The sequence below is a fragment of the Gastrolobium bilobum genome, unplaced genomic scaffold (assembly GCF_033153095.1).
Source record: "Gastrolobium bilobum isolate Gb01-03AN ecotype WA unplaced genomic scaffold, APGP_CSIRO_Gbil_v1 utg17710, whole genome shotgun sequence".
Classification (NCBI taxonomy): domain Eukaryota; kingdom Viridiplantae; phylum Streptophyta; class Magnoliopsida; order Fabales; family Fabaceae; genus Gastrolobium; species Gastrolobium bilobum.
The window spans coordinates 72,630-91,914 of NW_026895897.1; the positions used below are offsets into that span (position 1 = coordinate 72,630).

Consider the following 19,285-nt stretch of genomic DNA (forward strand, 5'->3'; position numbering starts at 1 on the left):
GTTTCACGTGTCTCAGCTTCAGAAGTACATAGCAGATCCTTCGCACGTGGTGCAACCAGATGATGTGGAAGTTCGGGAGAACTTGAAAACTCTCGTCGGACCACTCAAGATTCTCGATCATGGCGAGAAGAAGCTGAGGAACAAGATCATTCCGATGGTCAAAGTGCAATTGACTGGGAGAACTCCTGAGGAGTGTACTTGGGAGTGAGAGGACGAGCTTCTACGGCAGTATCCCGACTTCCGAGACAGGTATATTGTGATTTTGAGGGCAAAATCCTAAAAAGGTGGGGTGAATGCAAGAACCTGCACCGTTAATTAAGGAAATTAATTAATTAATTGTGTGAAATTAGGAAATAATTCCATAATTGATCCTAATAATTATGAGAAGGCTTAAATAATATTGGTAAGTAATTAATAATGTTGAAAGTCACTTTTCTGACGAAAAGTGCAGATACTGGTTCTGCTACTCGGTATAAATGCGTACCGATGAATATCCCGTAAAATTATAATAAGTGCATGAATATTCCTAGAATAATATATAGGACTGTGATTTCCAGTTTCAAGTTAAAAAAATGAGAATTGGCTATGTAAAAGCGTGTATCAGAAAGGTGCTGCGAAAAATAAAATAAAAATATGATAAATCTTAGAAAAATAAGTAGGTTCAGAATCCTAAGTTTGGGATTAAAATACTAATCGTAGCTATTAGTGCTAATACTGTGTGTTTAAGACTTAAACCTCTATAAATACTCATTGTTGGCTCTAAACCCTAGGCCATATCAGTTTTTCTACGTAGAGTGGAGGCTGACCAGCATTATCCTACTGTTCCATTGTCGTCCTCTTCACCTTGAGAGCCAAGAAGTCTGTTCTTCTTGGTTTCTTCGTCAAATCTCCTAATGTGGGTGTGCATTAGACTTGTGAGGTTGAGAGGCATCATTTTCTGAGTTTTCAGCCTCTGTTTTGTGAGGTTCTTGGGGCTGACTTGTTGGTTGAAGTGGTGGGAGCCATTTCCTTGGTTGTGGGAGCTTCCAGTTGCGACCTTTGTGAAGAAAGGACCAACCTTGATACCCATTTTCGTTCACCTTGGTGTCTGCATCATAAGAGCTGAAGGGAGAGCTCCAAGAGCACCTCGTTGTTCTGTCTTAACCTTAGGGTATGATCATCACCTTTGTTCTTGAGTTTCTTTAGTTAAAAATGAAGCCTTGATGCATGTAATGAACTAAAGTTGATAACTTAAGGTTGGGTAAGGTTAAAAACACCTTAAAATGCATGTTTAAGCCTCTGGAATTGTGAAATGAACCACCTTTAGGTAGGATATCTCGCGAAATGCAGAATTGCATTCTGTCGCGAAATATCCAGATATGATATCCAGATATTGATATCCGGATATGGGGTCTGTTGATATTCGAATATGGATATCAGGATATGATATCCGGATATGATAGCCGGATAGGGGATATCCGGATATGTCCCCGACAAATATCCGGATATTCTGGATTTTCGAGAACAGTAGCGATACTGTTCATACAGAAGGTTGTTTTGGGTTTGTGGTCCCTAGATTGATGAAGTTGAACTTCTGTAATGATTAACCTAAGTCAGAATCTATGTGATTAAGGGCTTGTGGCTTTGTGAAAAGCCTAAAGACATTAAACGTAAAAGAGAAGCGTTGTCTTTATGTTATATGCTTATGATCTATGGTTGTTGATATGATTGCTGGTCCAAAACAGATTGTGATTCTGCTGTGTTTGGGCTTTGAACTTGGTTGGACTCCTGGCTTGGATTGTTAGCTTGCAAGGTAAGCTTTCGTTTCCTCGGTTTAGCCATTGTTTGTTCCACCATGTCCCATGTGGGGATGGTTATATGCATGATGTGTTTTCATGTACTGTTTTGCTATTGAGCTGTTAAGTGCAATTGCTTTATGATATGTATGTGGTGTTTCGCTTAGACAAGAAGCCATGGGGTGCTCCTGTGGGCGGGTACAGCATGGGCGTGTACTGTGTGGGTAATAGACGTATTCTTGCACTTCTCTGATCAGTAGAATAGTTATAACACACATGACATGATTATCTGCTGCATTGCACTGTTTGGAACTTATACTGTTTAACTACTTTTGGAACTTATATTGCACATGCAAGTGAGCTTGGGGTGAAAAATCCTTGAGGACCCCTTGTCTTACTGAGATTTCTGTTTAGAGATCTCACCCCACGTTTGGGGTGCTTATTTCAGGGCCAGATAATGCGGGGGTTGAGACCTCTAGCTGCAGGAGGCCGGAGCTTAGTTGATTGATGTTTATCTGTTATGCTGATTGTGCTGAGATCCTGGATATTCCTGTTGCTATTATGTCATTAGCTTTATTATTATGTTGCCATTGTTGAGACTTACTGGGCTTGTTGCCTTATTTGGTGAGCATGGGGATTGTCCATGCCACATTGATTGACTATGTCTTATCTTAGATTTGGGTTGTATTAATGTATCATGATTATGGTCTGGTCTACGTGTTGTAGTTCTGTGACTTAGATACTCACTTTAATTATATATTGAGGTTATTTCAGTGTAGATAGCTGTTTATTTGCAATTACATACAGGCGATGTTTTATGAAAAGAATTAAGTAATCAACTTGGTAATATTAATGACATCATAATTGAAAGTAAAAAGTTATTCTGCATTTTTAAATTAAGCGTGGCTTAATACGATGACATGTTAACAAATTGGGTATACACGGGGTGTTACACAACACCTACGTTGAAGAACAGGACACAGACATCCCGGCACCCTGAGTATTCAGTCTGCCGGGCTGGGGGGCAACTGTTGTGGACCTGGGTAAGGCCCATATCCATAAAGGGCCTAGACGACGTAAGCCCAAAGGTAAACCCTATAAATAGAAGCTAAAGACCACAGGTATAACTGATCTTTGTTAACCCTATTTTATGCAAACACACAGAGCACACACACCCCCTCTGGCTAAGGCTGTTATATTGTGTGTCGTGATTCGCTGTCTCCAAGATACCTAATTCATAGGTATCTAGAGAGAAAGCACTAGATCCAACATCAACTATCTAACCCGAGGTTAGACATCTCTGCCTAGGGCAGAACAGATTATATGAAATTACAACACCAAAATATTTAGGCTTACTTTTTGAAGTCATGATTTTTGATTTCTTGAAGACTTCTTAATTCCTCTGGTGCTACTGCAATGGAAAGATCTGGATCTTTCTCTGCAATTCACACCACTCCCTGATCACAATCGTCGATGGGGCAAGTTGTAGAGTAATGATTTTCTAACACGTTAGTCCCCTTTCCATCATGGGCCTATGGGTTAGGCCGGCCTACAGTGTTACCCACACCACTAATTAGTTTACAGATATCCAAGCTCAAACAAAAGGATCACTTAATTAAATAATGGGCTTTATACTGCATCCCGTTTTTATCAAAACAAGAAAAACTACAATTGATTGAAGTTCACAATTATTATAAAAATTTCTAACATTCTCCCATTTGGGCAAAATCAATTGTAAAATTTCAATTTAAAAGAGAAAAGGAAAACAAGTTATTTGAAAATGACTCATTATAATGTGGCCACATTTTAAGAAAACACATGATCCAAGGTGCGATATCTGAATATGACTCTATCCAACTAAAATCAAATAACATTGAATCAGACGATGATTATACCATTACTGATATAAGACCTTCCATGGTTCCAATTGTTAGTTGACTCCGTCGACTAGTCATTAGTGTGTAGTGTAGCAAGAAAATAGCATGCCAGTGTGATCCAACAACAGCCAAACTGCTATTTTCATTGTTAGTCCTCAAATTTCTCTCAAATGCCTTGAAGTCAGAGAAATTATATGGTTTATCAAAAAACCATCATTCAATAAAATTTGGTGTCGACCACGGGCCCAGTAGTCCTAAAACATCATTATGTCTCAAACTCCCATATAGTGTCAACCATAGACATGATGGTTCCAACGACACTGAGTTCCAAAATCATGCTTTAAACTCCAATATAGAGTCAACCACAGACATGGTGATCCTGACGACTCTGAGTCCCAAAATCTTATTATCATGCCTCAAACTCCAATATAGTGTCAACCACAGGCATGGTGGTCTCAATGACACTGAGTTCCAATATTTCACAATTGATAAACACAAATACATGTACTCAATATATACAATAATAAAACTCAAATCCTTATCAATTGTTCAAAATAAAATTTGTATGTCAATCAAACATCAATTGTACAAAATAAATTGCTGAAAATGACAAAATAATAAATAATACAAACTCCCACTAATAAACTAAATCAAAGGAACTCATTATACCAATGTTCTTCATATGCATTTTAAATACCATGGGCCTATGCCCTTTGTTAGAGAGTTGGTCAAAATGCTCAATAGCAAAGTCATCCACAAAATTAATAAATAACATTCAAAGTCAATTAATAATAGGAAAGTTTAACATTATTTTCCAATCACCAAAATAAAAAATAAAATCCAAGGTGATCCAAACAAGATATAAAATCCAAAAATCCTTTTAAAAGGCCTTATAGATAGTTTATTTCAAAACAAGCTCATATCCTAATATAAAAAACTAAGCAAATGTCTTCCACCGACTCTCCACATAAAATATAGGATAACTTTAACGCAATGCCTTATCAAGATCAAAATTAATAATAATAAAAAATCTAGATCTCATCTCTATTTATTATAATTTAATCAATAATTCTATTATGACATTGTTATCATTCATATCATAAGTATATTTATTACAAAAAATGCAATTATATTAATTATGGGAAATGAAATAATTTTAACAAAATAATTAGCATATTATAAACTCTCATTTGGGCAGAGTACATAGTACATAATTATTTTACATTATTTTAAATTTTAACTCAATACAAATTTGAAAATTGATGCATACAATAACTTCCTTTAGGCAGATAATTGCAAATAATAATTTTTATTAACAAAAGACACTGAAGATTCACAAATAACATTATGAATAATCATACTTAAATAATATGAAAAACCTTATAGCATATGTTTTCCAAATTCATATTGCATTTACTAAACTACAATTTGTGTCACAAATTTCAATCCCCAATATCAGCAATTATATATCTTAACTCACTAATCAAACTTAATTGACAAAACACATAAAATACACTAAAATTGGGAGAGTAAATACTAACATTATAATCATGATAATATGTAACAATTTTCATTAATTAAATTTTTTAAAAAGGAACATAAATATTTATTACAGAATTAAACGTGAATAAGAGCTCACAAATTAAATATGAATGAGAGCAAATAATTCCAAATAAATATTTATGTATATAAAAAAATTAAAATAAATATTTCAAAATTAATCAAACATTTTTTCAAATATATTTAAAGGAACTAACATAGAAATTCAATATTAAGGCAAAATATGTATGCATTAGATTAAACTAAAGGACAATATACACATTCAATTTAGTCAAGATATTGTAATGAGGCCAACATAATATTACATTTCCCTTTGGGCAGAATGCATTAACCGAGGTTAAATCAAGGCCAGAACCTCAGATGAGTTAATCAATGAGCACAATAGGGTTTGAAAATCTATCCCCTTTGGCCAGATAGATTTCTAGACCAATGAGCCTACAAGAACTTTATCTACACCGTCAAGAAGAAGTTTCTCAGGATGAGTTAATCATCGAACCCAATATGTTGTCATAACATGGCCAACATATATAATAATACATTTCCCTTTGAGCAGAATGCACAAACTGAGGTCTAAATCAAGGTCAGAACCTCATATGAGTTAATCAATGAGCACAACATTGGGTTCGAAAATCCATCCCCTTTGGGCAGATAGATCCCTAGACCAATGAGCCTCCAATAACCTCATCTACAACCTCAAAGAGAAGTTGCTCAGTGAGCATACACTAGCTTCGGAGATTGTCCCCTTTGGGCAGACAAATCACCTAGACCAATGCGCCTCCATTAACTTCATCCCAAATAAGTTCATAGTTATAGCACACAATTGCCCCCTTTGGGCAGGTAATTGCATGAAATAACCAAAATCATTTCTCAAATTTTACAAAGAAATTTTCACAAACAAATATAAGCAATCCCACTTTGGTGGTAATTACCTATAGTAATTCATGAAAAATCTTACACAGAGATATGTTTAAATATAATAACATTCTCTTTCCCAAAAGCATGATCGAATTCACAAGGTGCAACATATTTACTGATCATGAATTTAAAATAATAGCATTCCCAAACAAATTTTGTATTTAAACAATTCAAGCAGAGGCATGCACCTTAATAAACAAAAATAAAAATAAAAATTAGAGCAAGCATATAAGGTTTATCACTTTCCCAAAAAAGATATTTATTGCAATAATTTTTATTATTATTTTAATATATCATAAAATCACATTTAATTATATCACCAAACAAATAATATTTGATAAAATTAGGTCACTATTGGGCTCACAAGTGCCTTATGCACCATAGCCGGTGGATGGGCTTTACTCAAAAGATTCAAATAAGTTTTCTTCTCCACAATCAAATGAATCACCACATAAAAATTAGAGCAAGCATATAAGGTTTATCACTTTCCCAAAAAAGATATTTATTGCAATAATTTTTATTATTATTTTAATATATCATAAAATCACATTTAATTATATCACCAAACAAATAATATTTGATAAAATTAGGTTACTATTGGGCTCACAAGTGCCTTCTCCACAATCAAATGAATCACCACATAAATAAATTGCATCCATAAATAATGCCTAACTCTAAACGAAGCAGTCTCATCAAAGTTATTATGGATTCATTCATTTTTATTCATGTTGAATGCAATGCACGTATCCCACATGGCCACCAAATAACTTTTATTTTAAATTATTCATTCCAAATAGTTTTAAACTAAATATAAAAACACCAACTGTAATGTATTTATTTCTATCCAAATATTTTCATTAACCCACAAATACGAAATATATCTTGAAGCCTTTCAATCAATTTCATCAAAGGTGTCAATCAAATAATAATAATAAATTTATACGAATACAAATGTATAATTAATTGATTTGATGATTGTATCATTGATGTTATATTCTCTGCCATATACTCAACAATCAGTCCAAATGCAATAAAATAACGTCATGATATTTCTATCAAGATACATCACCTAACAAATATTATAATAAAATTTATTTTGAAAACATATAGAGAAAAACCGCACACAATCATGAAACAAACAACAAAAAACCCAAAACAAATAAAAAAAGAAAATACCACCTCAAGAATGCACCAAACGATATTGATGTTTTGTAATTCAATATACGACAGTATTGAACTATATCAAATTGGGTTAAGCAAAAAGTTAATCAACTTTATAAAAAATTGATGGATTTAGAAAATCACGTTTTACAAAGTGTCTTTGAAATCTAATTTTGATTTATTTAAAAAAAACAACAAACTTGATTTAAAAAGCATATAATCAAGAATAAAAGGAAGATAGTAAAACTAATCCCAAAAACCCGATCATGTCTAATAATAAAAATTAGGTCCTAACTCATATAATTTAGGCTCTGATATCAAATGTAAGAAATTTTAAAATATGATTATATGAAATTAGAACACCAAAATATTTAAGCTTACTTGTTGAAGACATGATTCTTGATTTCCTGAAGACTTCTTGTTTCCTCTGGTGCTCCTGCAATGGAAAGACCAGGATCTTCCTCTGCAATTCACACCACTCCCTGATCATAACCGTCGATAGGACAAGTTATGGAGTAACGATTTTCTAACACGCTGTGAATGCAGAGGAGACCTAGCCAAACTTATTAACCCTAGTCTCATTCTCATCATGGGCCTATGAGTTAGGCCTACACTGTTACCCACACTAATCAATTTACAGATATTCAAGCTCAAACAAAAGGATCACTTAATTAAATGGACTTTATACTGCACCCCTATATGGATCATGACTTAGCCCGTTTTTATCAAAACAAGAAAAATTACAATTCATTTAAGTCCACAATTATTATAAAAATTTCTAACATATGCAACTTTCGTGACTCTACCATGACCAACGGCAAGAGATCGCAGAACATCATTTCTTCATGTGGGTCGCCCAGAGCACCACCTTAGCTGATTGCCCAACATCCACGAAGAACCAGAACCCCACTTTGCCGACCACCACTAGTATCTCACAAGCTTTCACAGCTTCTCAAACAACAAACCATTCTGTATCCAACTGGTCATCTACCTCAAGTCTCGAATTGGTTAGCAGAGCCAAATTTCCAGCCTTTGCCGACCGGGTAAACACAAGGAAAGCCATCACCGGCTTCAAATATGGTGGGACGGCAATTTGAACAGTCCAGGTCCAATTCGAATGCCAAACAACTCAAAACGAGGAATCAAAGTTTAGAATTGAAAGCTCTCAACGTGGAATCAAAGCAAAGCCAACAAACTCTTTATTATCAATTAAAATTTCCTCGTGGGACCCACTACTTGCAAAGCAACATTTACGATTCAAAGCAACCAACTTTCTTGTGGAGCCCACCACAAAGCCCAACTCCAGGAACTTTTAAATTAAGGAGGCAAGAAAACAACTAAATCTCTCGCAAGGGCCCACACACAAGATGGCCAACATATCCAACGCTGTCCAACCAAAACTTACACATCAAAGTGTGGGCGAGATTTACACGGTCAGCATTGGATAAGAAATAAAACTTCTTTATTTATACAAAATGAATATGCCCAACATCTTCCAAGGCAGAAAGTAGTGGGATTTAGGTACATTGAAAAAGTGAACTGACATAAAAGTTGCACTATTTTTCACCAAAATGAATTAATAACAGTTTTAATTAAAATCTCCATCAAAACCGAATGGAGTAGATGAAAACAAGAAGACAATGAGGATCCTTGAGCTTGAGTTTCAGCCGCGCCAAGAGAGAGAAGAAAGGAAATGTATGCTTGGTGTTAGGTTCCTCTCCTTGGACTTGCGATTTGCGAAGGAGTGGAGAAGGAAAAGGAATGCAGGCTTAGGTTTTTGGTGTTCTTCTTGGAAGCTTGCGGGTTTGAGGGAGATGAGAGGTTGATTGTATTCTGAACACAAGAGAACAACCAAATCAGATTAGTTTCTCTACATACAAGGCGCACAATGAGTGGTAAGGGAGGTGAGTGAGTTGCTTCTTGACCAATGCATGCAGATTGCTTTAGGATATATTGGTCCAAATTCTGCACCAAATGGCACAAATCAGATTTGCCTTACTCTTATTGGGCGCATGGGAGGTATGAGGCTGACTTGAGTTGGGATACAATGACAAGCAATCAACTTGCTTTTTCACTATACTAGGCGCATGAAATGGAGGGATAAGGATGGATATGTGTTTACCACTTGGCCAATCAAGAGCAAGAATGCAGATTTCATTAAGATGGCTTAAGGGATTAGCTAAAGGATAAACTAAAGGGATTTTAGGCTGATTTAAAATCCTTCCTTAAGGACTTGGGCCGTTGCCCATTAAGGAGATTAGGGCCCAAATTATCTTCTTAATGGATCTATTATCTCATGTAATCTACTAAGTAGTATCTAGGATTTTTTTTTGTACGTTATAATTAAAATTAATCCTATTCTTCCATACCAGTGTTTCGATTTCATAACACATATCCTCGTTCAAATTTGCATTTTAAATACACATCCTAATTTATGTGGGATGTTACATTCTCCCCACCAAAATAGAATTTTGTCCGCAAAATTAGAATTACGTACTGAATTAAAGAGTTCCGGGTATCGATTCTGAATGTCATCTTCACGCTCCCAAGTGGCTTCATAAGCATTCTTATTGTTCCATAGCACTTTCACCAATGGTATTTCCTTGGAACGAAGCCGCTTGACTGACCTCTCAAGAATTCGGAATGGTTGAACGGGGTAAATCAGGTTTTTCTCTAATTCCACTTCGTCTAGTTGTAGTACATGGGATGGATCAGAGATATATCTTCTCAACTGAGATACATGGAAAACGTTATGAATCCCCGATAAATTAGGCGGTAACGCCAATCAATAAGCTGATTCTCTAATCCTATCCAAGATAAGGTATGGTCCCAAGTACCGCCAACTCAACTTCTTCGTTCCCATTCTCTTGTCAAGTCCAGACGTGGGCGTGATCCTCAGAAACACATGGTCTCCCGCCTCAAAAGATAGAGGTTTATGACGATTGTCATAGTAGCTTTTCTGCCTCGCCTGGGCCCTTTGTATATTTTCCTTAATCCTCTGTACCTGCTCTGAAGTTTCTTGAATCATGTCGGGTCCCAAAATACTTCGTTCACCAACTTCTACCCAACATAAAGGAGATCTGCATTTCCTCCCATCCAAAGCTTCATACGGTGTCATTCTGATGCTTGAGTGAAAACTATTATTGTAAGCAAACTCCACCAAAGGAAGGTACTTGTCCCAACTGCCTCCTTGTTCTAAAATACAGGCTCGCAACATATCCTCCCGGACCTGAATAGTACGTTCAGTCTGCCCGTCGGTTTGCGGATGATAAGCAGTACTCAATTTCAAATGGGTCCCGAGTCGTTGGAAAGATTCCCAAAACTTAGAGGTGAAGTTAGGATCACGGTCACTGATGATACTGGTTGGAACTCCGTGCAACTTCACAATTTCTCGAATATAGATCTGAGCAAGCTTCTCTATATTATACGTTTTTCGGACACTCAAGAAATGGGCTGATTTTGTAAGCCGATCCACAATTACCCATATGGCATCAAATCCTTCACGAGTCTTGGGAAGTCCGACTACAAAATCCGTGGCAATACTATCCCATTTCTATTCGGGAATTTCCAGAGGTTGAAGAAGTCCCAAAGGTTTCTGATGTTCGTATTTCACTTTCTGACATGTTAAGCATCGAGCTACATATTCTGCGATGTCACGTTTCATACCTGACCACCAAAATAAAGTCTTTAAACATGATACATTTTAGTGGATCCAGGATGAACAGTATAATTACCCTTATGAGCCTCTTGCAAAACTTCTTGTTTAAGTTCATCATTTGGCACTACTAACTGACCTTGAAACCTCAACATTTTATGTTCATCCCAAACGACATCTTGGTAACCAGTCAATTTGTGAACTAGTTCCTCATGTCTTTAAGCCCTATTGATTCTGCGGATTAACTCATTCTCTACTTGGATTCTGCCCAACCTTATTCCACGCCTTCTTCTGTTAACAGATAAGTTCAGATCCCGAAAAGCTTCAAGTAGTTTTAGTTCTTCTATCATCAGGGTGGCAGTATGAAGAGTCTTACGGCTCAAAGCATCAGCCACTATATTTGCCTTGCCTAGATGATACTTGAGTTCCAATTCATAATCCTTCAAGAATTCCATCCACCGTCGTTGCCTCATGTTTAGTTCCTTCTGATCAAACAAATGCTTCAGGCTTTTGTAATCCCTGAAAACATCAAATTGCGAACCATACAGATAATGTCTCCAGATTTTTAGTGCGAACACTATAGTTGCCAACTCCAAATCATGAGTAGGATAGTTTTCCTCATGGGGCTTTAATTTTCGTGATGCATAAGCTACAACCATACGGTCTTGCATCAACACACAACCAAGGCCTTTAAGAGAAGCATCGCAAATACACTTCAAACTTTCTGGTTGGATTCGAAATAGTAAGTACATGAGCACTGGTCAATCTACCCTTTAGCTCCAAGAAACATTCTTCACAAGCGTCAGTCCACTCAAAAGGCATTCCCTTCCGAGTGAGACGTGTGAGAGACTGTACTAATTAGGAGAAGTTCTGGATGAATCTACGATAATAACTTGCGAGTCCCAAGAAACTCCTCACTTCAGTGACAGTCTTAGGTCGCTCCCAATTCATTACTGCTTCCACTTTGCTGGGATCCACAACAATACCTTCTGCTGAAATTATGTGTCCTAAGAACTTAACTTCATTTAACCAGAACTCACACTTCGACCACTTGGCGTACAATTGTTTCTCCTTGAGTATTTGTAAGACTATTCTCAAATGTTCAGCATGCAGTTCTTCAGTGGTAGAATAAATCAGTATATCATCAATAAATACAATGACAAACTAATCCAAAAATGGGCGAAAGATACGGTTCATATAATGCATGAATACTGCCGGAGCATTAGTAAGTCCAAACGGAATCACCTGATATTCATAGTGACCATATCGAGTCCTGAATGCTGTTTTCAGAATGTCCTCCGGTTTAACTCGGATTTGATGATATCGCGATTGCAAATCTATTTTAGAAAACACCCTAGCACCTCTCAACTGGTCCATTAGATCATCAATTCTAAGAAGCGGATATTTCTTCTTTATTGTCACTTTGTTCAGTTGACAGTAATCTACACATAGACGTAGGCTACCATCCTTCTTCTTGATAAGGATAGCTGGAGCACCCTACGGAGAAGTACTGGGTCTGATGAACTCTTTTGACAAAAGCTCTTCTATTTGTTTCTTAAGTTCCCGAAGTTCCAGTGGTGCCATACGATAAGGAGCAATAGAAATAGGTCTAACTCCAGGAAGAAGTTCAATAGGAAATTCTATCTCCCGATGAGGAGGTAATCGAGGAATTTCATCAGGAAACACCTCCACGAACTCATTAACAACAAGAATATTTTGAAGTTGGTTGTCAACAGTAGTTTCAGACTCAATTAACAACAAGTACCCTTCAGCTCCCCGAAGGAGTTCTTTCCTAACTTGCAACAAGGAAATAGTAGAAAAGAACTGAGAATTACCATCTTTAGAAGGAACGATGACCTTTCCTGCTTGACAGTCCAACGTCATTCCATTCTCTGCCAGCCAGTCCATACCGATAATCATCTCAAGACTGAATACCAGTAGAACCACTAAATTCACCGTATAAGTCCTTTCTTCAAACTGTAGAATACAACCCCTGCAGATTTCTGATGCAGTACAAGATCCTCCAGTAGGAGTACTGATTTGTAACTCATAAGGTAAAGGAGTCAGGGTGAGACCTAGCTTCATTGCAGTGTGCCCCGCAATAAAAGAACCTGATGTTCCAGAATCAAAGATAACAGAAATAGGATAACCATTCAAGATTACATTACCTCGGATCAAATTCGGATACTTTTGAGCTTCAATGGCATCAAGAGTGAACACCTGAGCTTGAGTAGGAGGCTGATTCGTATTCTGAGGGCAATCAGAAATGAAGTGTCCCGGTTGTCCACACTTGTAGCACAAATTATTCCCGCGTCGGCATACACCAGTATGATTCTTCCCACAAGTGGAACAAGCAGAGAAACTTTGTCGTCCGACTGAGGATTGTCCAGGAGCATTATTCTTCTTAAAGTTTCCAGACCGAGGTTGCAACTGAGGACCCTTGCCTCGATTCATTCCAGTAATCTTTCTGAAAAACCGATCGACTTTACTTCCTCCTTGTGATTGCACTGGCTGTTTAGACAAAGTCTTGGCTTCATTAATAATATCTTCGGCTTGTCGACTCTGATTGATCAATTCAGGAAGAGTACGATTTGTTGTGGTCAAAATAAGCTTGCAAATCTCCGGATGCAGTCTACTTTCATACTTTTCCATCTGCCATTCTTCGTCATAAATGTTCTGATCAAAATTAGCATACTCCATCAGCTGCCCAAATTTTGCAATATATTCATTAACAATCATATTATCTTGTCGCAGTGCTAGAAGCTCAGTGTGTTTCATTCTCCTCATAGCCTTAGGGAAATATTTGTCAAGAAAAACCCGTCTGAACACCTCCCAAGTAAGATCAACATGTTGTGCTCGAAGCAAAGCCCTTGCGCTCTTCCACCAAGTTAACGCTTCATCAATCAGCTGATACGATGCATAGTCAACCTTGTGAGCTTTAGGACAACCCATGCGTTCAAAAATGTGTTAATCATCTGCAACCATCTTGCTGCCATCTCAGGATTATCTCCTCCTTCAAATGTAGGTGGCTGGAAATTTCAGAAGTCTTTCAACCTCCGCCTAGCAATCTCCTCAACATTATCTTGCATCTGGGGTTGGTTAGGATTTTGATTTCTATATTCCCTCCACTCTTGATTCATATTCTGAACAAAAGTGGCCAACCCTCCAATAGTAGTGATAAGATCATCAGGTGCATTACCAGTTCTTCCCTGAGTAGATCCCCGTGTACCTGCCATGTTTCTGCACTTACAATACCACGAAATGAGCTGATCAGACTCACCGCAAGATATAAATGACAGCAACTCCAAGTAGGTACTCGAGTTCTAATCAGAAAGGCTAACAACACATCGATTCTCATCACTGTATAACTCTAACATTTTACTTATACTATCTACCACAACTTAAAAGGATATTCAGACACATGCCGATCATAATTCAGACAACCCATTAATTTATCACACAGCAGCCAGCAAACAATTCAATAAGCACACCCAACCAGCAAACAATTCATCAAACAAACACAAACACCATGAATCAAAACTGCTCTGATACCATTTAGTGTGACACCCTCCCATGTATACATCCAAGGGGGATGTCTGCTAAATCTTATTAGAGTCGCAACGATAACATAATTAATTATATAAATACATTTTGAAGTCATGTGATAAAGACTTGTATTAAAATCGAATTACATAGGTAAAACAGTTAGGGATTTCATAAAAACTTGTAAAGCTGAAATCATAAAATTTTCAGAAAAGCTGTCTGCCTTACAAAAATTATATAAAATCGAACTTACAAGCTTCTAAAATGGAGTTATTATAATCTGAAAGTAGATATCTGGGGCTTTACGTACATATAACATTTATTGCATTTGGAGATCTGTAGCTCCAGAAACAGAACTCGCAAGATGCACGATAAAATAGAGTAAAAATCCGAATTTAAATCAGGCAGAAAATGTTTGGACAAACCAAGTACCAGAATTACATAAGTTTCATGCAAAACGTAAAAAAATCGGTCTACAGCAAGGCATGACACGTTTTCACATTTGCCGGTCTCCCAAAATATTACATTAACTACAAATATTCAGCACTCAAGTCCATCAAGAACAGTGACACACAATAGTAGTTCAAACAGAATTGTCCAAGAATATACTGCATCAAATACTTCTTTTTCCTCCTGCAATTTTATAAAAATTGAGCCCCAAAAAGGGGTGAGAAAAATCTCAGTAGTGTGATAGAAAAACCAATAATGCAACAGTATTAATTTAGATACAGAATTTCCAAAATTGTCACATCAACAAATAATTTCCAAACAGATACCAAAATGCAACAAAATGCGTATATAACGTCAGAATATTGTATGTTTATAGCACTAAAGTGCACATACTAACTAACTAAACTCAATGGAGACTCCATTTGGCCCTAACAAAGGGGAATTCCAATTGAGACCTATGCGAACTGAGCCACGGTTTCTTCTCCCTAGTACCTGAGAGATGCCTATATGATGCATGCTCAAACATATGCTTCATTTCATCAAATATTCCAGTTTCTGAAATAGCATGTATAATGATGTATGAAATGCTATGTTTTGTGATAGGACGTAAATTCGTTCCCATCTAGGCCCATTTTGATGGAAAAATACCGCACGTTCCCTCATCTGATGCACAACTTCAGCATGAAAATCACTTGTTTTACACATTTGTGACAAAAACACAGTGGGGGAACATATGGTAACATATTCCTTTAAAATATATTAAAAGGGGAACGGACTGAGACGCATTTAATGCACCTGCTCCACTCATTTAATGCCTCTGTACACTTTGCAGGTAACGTGGATTTAAAGTCTTCTAAAAGCAGAGGCGGTGCACCAATTGAGCAGCAGGAAACGTGAACAGCAGAGAATCAAGAGTTCTCATTGGCTGAAAAAGAAAGCAAGGCATGGGAAGGACTGCAAACAACGGCTAATCACCACCAAATCCTGTTCCATCTAGCAATCTGCGCAGTTTCCATACTCTGCTGCCACTATCCCATCCCCTCATTCAAGCAACCAGCTCACAAGGATTTACAAGATTGCCACTCCTTTTCCATCTATAAATAGGACGACCCACACACAAAAACATCATCAAATCCTGAAGGGTTTGAAGTCCAAAAGGAAGAGATCACCTAGTAGTAGTAGTTAGTAGCTTAGTTTTATTTTAAGTTGTAACTGTAGTCAATTGACAACCCATCTTTTCTTCTCTGTATCAACCCTAAGACTCCTCACGAGCATCAGACCATCTTTCTCCATTTTCTGTTTCTTTTGTAAACTGTTTTTTGAATTAATATAAGTGTTTTTCTCTTTGTTCCATTCGTTATCTCTTAATTGAATCTCGGGTCTATGGGATTTCAGTTTGGAATAATTTTGTTTAAACTATCAGCCATGAGCTGAACTATCTGCGGAACGGATAAACTATAAAACTCTTAAATAACTATTTTCGAAACTCTTGACTGAAGCTTTTTGGATTTCTTTGGCTAAGTAAGTTATATTCATTGTGTATCAATGAAAATTGAACACATACTGAGAAAGGAACTTCCTTAAGGAAGGGATTTCAGACAGCTTAGCCATTGGGGGAATGTAGTGTCATGGCAAAAACACTACTGGTCACCTTAGCAATAAGGGGCCAACTCGTCCATTTTAAGGTTTTGTACTAAGTACCTGTTGGAGTCAAGGGAGCCATAGGAATATGGAAACTTGTGAGCCATCTAGTCCATGAGCTTGAGGAATCAGAGTTGGCAGATAAGAAACTGGGATAAAGCCAAAAAGTTCTAGGTCTTGAGCAGAGAAAATAGCTATTTAAGAGTGGAGCAGTGAATCCATTCCTTTTGTTAAACTGTTTTAAAACCACCATCCTGTTGTCTCTTGATTATAGTTATTTCTGTTTTAGTAGTTTTCACTTTATTTAATATTGTATCTATCAAACTCCAATGATTACTATCTCACCTTCTTTTAAACAGGGAGGCTCACATACATAACGCAGCGAGTAATTGTTTGCCATCAGATTGAACCTACTATTCCTGAGGAACATTGTCAAGACAGTAGGGAACGTTTGACCAGATAGTTCATTTACTAACTTTTCTTCTCATTTTTATTCTTTATAAAATAGTGTAAGACAATAATTAGGATTCTATCCTCGTGGGAACGATAATCTGGGCATTAATACTCCCTTTATTACTTGATGTGTGCACTTGCGCACTTGGGTTGGAACTAAGGAAACGAATCTGTGTTCTTTAAGAATAGAGGAACGTCCCCTAGCAGAACTTATATTTTTCCACCATCAGCAAACCACCCAACAAGTTTTTGGCGCTGTTACCGGGGATAGCAACACTACGTTTTGTTCTTATTTACTGTTTTTATAGTACAGACTCTGTATATCTGACTTTACTTTTTATTTTTCTTGTCACTAAATCTGTTGTACATATATAACTTGTGTTTATGGATTATGAGTGAAGAGTTTGAAACAGACTCTGACCACTCCATTGAAGTACCTGAGTTTCTTTTTGATCCTGAACCAGAATGTACACTTCATAGGAGAAGAAGAAACCTCAGGGAAGAAATTCTTGAAAACATGGCTGATCATAACAATAATGAAGATATTCCTCCTGAAAAAAATTTCAGAACTTTGGCTGATCCTTTCAGGAACAGACCAGACATGAGAGTAATCCTCCCTCTTGTAGCACCCAATTTTGAACTGAAACCTATCATGTTTCACATGATTAGGGAAGCAGGGGTCTTCAATGGACTCCCTGCGGCAGATCCTTACACACACCTTATCACATTCCAAGATATGTATGATAATTTCAAAGCTGAGGGTGTGACAGAAGGAAGCATGAGAATGAGGTTGTTCCCTCACTCCTTGGGCTTAAAAGCAAAAACAAGGATGAAAACTCTCACCCCTAGATCAATCCACACATGGGAAGATGATGTGCCTCTAGCAGGTGTAGTTTTCTGTGTTAAAACTGATAAGAATCGAGTCATAAAAGAGAAACTTATATACATATTTGCTTATTATATTGATTCTGTCTATGTCAATAATATTTCTCACCTATTGGTTGTGTTTATACAGGAAAATGGAGTGAAAATTACAAATTATAAAAAGCCTGTTGACGCGACTCCACACGAGTGTGTCACAGTACAATTTCCAGATACATGGCGCGGACCGGCACCACACTGGCGCGAACCCGCGCCAGTTTACAAATTTTTGCACCGAAGCCTTGCAAAAGGCGCTAACTGGCGCCACAACGAAGCTACTTGGCGCCAAAAGTAAAGCGAAATTGTGCCACCATGAAGCCAACCAGCGCCAAAGTGCAACATTTTTGTGTCAGTGTAATGGCGCCTAGTGGCGCCAAAATGGCGCCAACTGGCGCCACTTTACGAGGAATTTGTTCCGACTTTTTCAAATTGGACAGAAGCGTGGTGCAAACTTGCGCCACACTGGCCCCGGGTTGCGGGAAAAATTACACCGTGTTGTCTGGGGGTATTTTTGGAAGAAGAAAAAGAGGCGTATAAATAGGATGCCTTTTACAAAATTAGGGAACCAGACCTATTCTACTGAAGTGACACGACGGTGGTGCTCCGAGAGGATTCTGGAGATCAAGTTCTTCTTCTTCATCTTCTCTTTTATTTTATGTTTTTTTGAATATTGGATTTTTAGCCATGCTTATGGTTGGCTAGTACTTTTTATTGTAGTTAGGGTCATGAGCCCTATGTGAACCCTTGTTACAACGGATTGATTTATGATTCTTCGTTTATATAATTATCTTTATCTCTACCCTGTTCGTATTTTCTATTTTCTTTATTAGAATTGATCACTCTAATAGTTGATAATAGTCTTAGGGTTAGAACCCTAGATAGGAATATTGGAGTTTTCATATAGAAAGGGGGTAAGATAACGATTCGTATGCATGCTAGGAATAGATGTGTATTGAATTGCGGATGCCTAAATTATTGAGTTCATTGCTTAATACCATGAGGAACATTGCAAGGAATTGGGGTTCCAGTTGGGTTTAAAGGGTTAACCTTGCAAGGAATTGAGGGTTAACTATTAATATTTTTTAGATAATAATTTATCCTAGTAATTTTATAAATGAATATTGTAAATCAATCCAGAGTGAAAAGCGGTAATCATTTGGTGAGTGTATCCTAGCTACAATGCTTTTCTCATATTTTACAAATCACTTCTCATTGTTATTTTCAATTTTATTCTTCATCACAGAAAAATCCCAAAAATAAGTCTTTACTTTTAATTTTACTCAAATCGACTTTATTTGTCACAAACAAACCCTTTTGAACTCCTCCATTCTTGA

At 37.0% G+C, this 19,285-nt stretch overlaps 1 protein-coding gene across 1 annotated transcript; it reads right to left on the reverse strand.

The window, feature by feature from the left end:
* Nucleotides 1-12,440: 12,440 nt before the first annotated feature.
* On the reverse strand, nucleotides 12,441-13,895 carry LOC133296747 (uncharacterized). The gene has a single exon (XM_061495804.1). It carries the CDS (start codon nucleotides 13,893-13,895, stop codon nucleotides 12,441-12,443), a length of 1,455 nt encoding a protein of 484 aa, XP_061351788.1.
* Between the last annotated feature and the right edge of the window lie 5,390 nt (nucleotides 13,896-19,285).

Coding starts and splice junctions, on each gene's coding strand:
- LOC133296747 (XM_061495804.1), bottom strand. CDS start 13,895: ATGGGTTGTCCTAAAGCTCACAAGGTTGACTATGCATCGTATCAGCTG.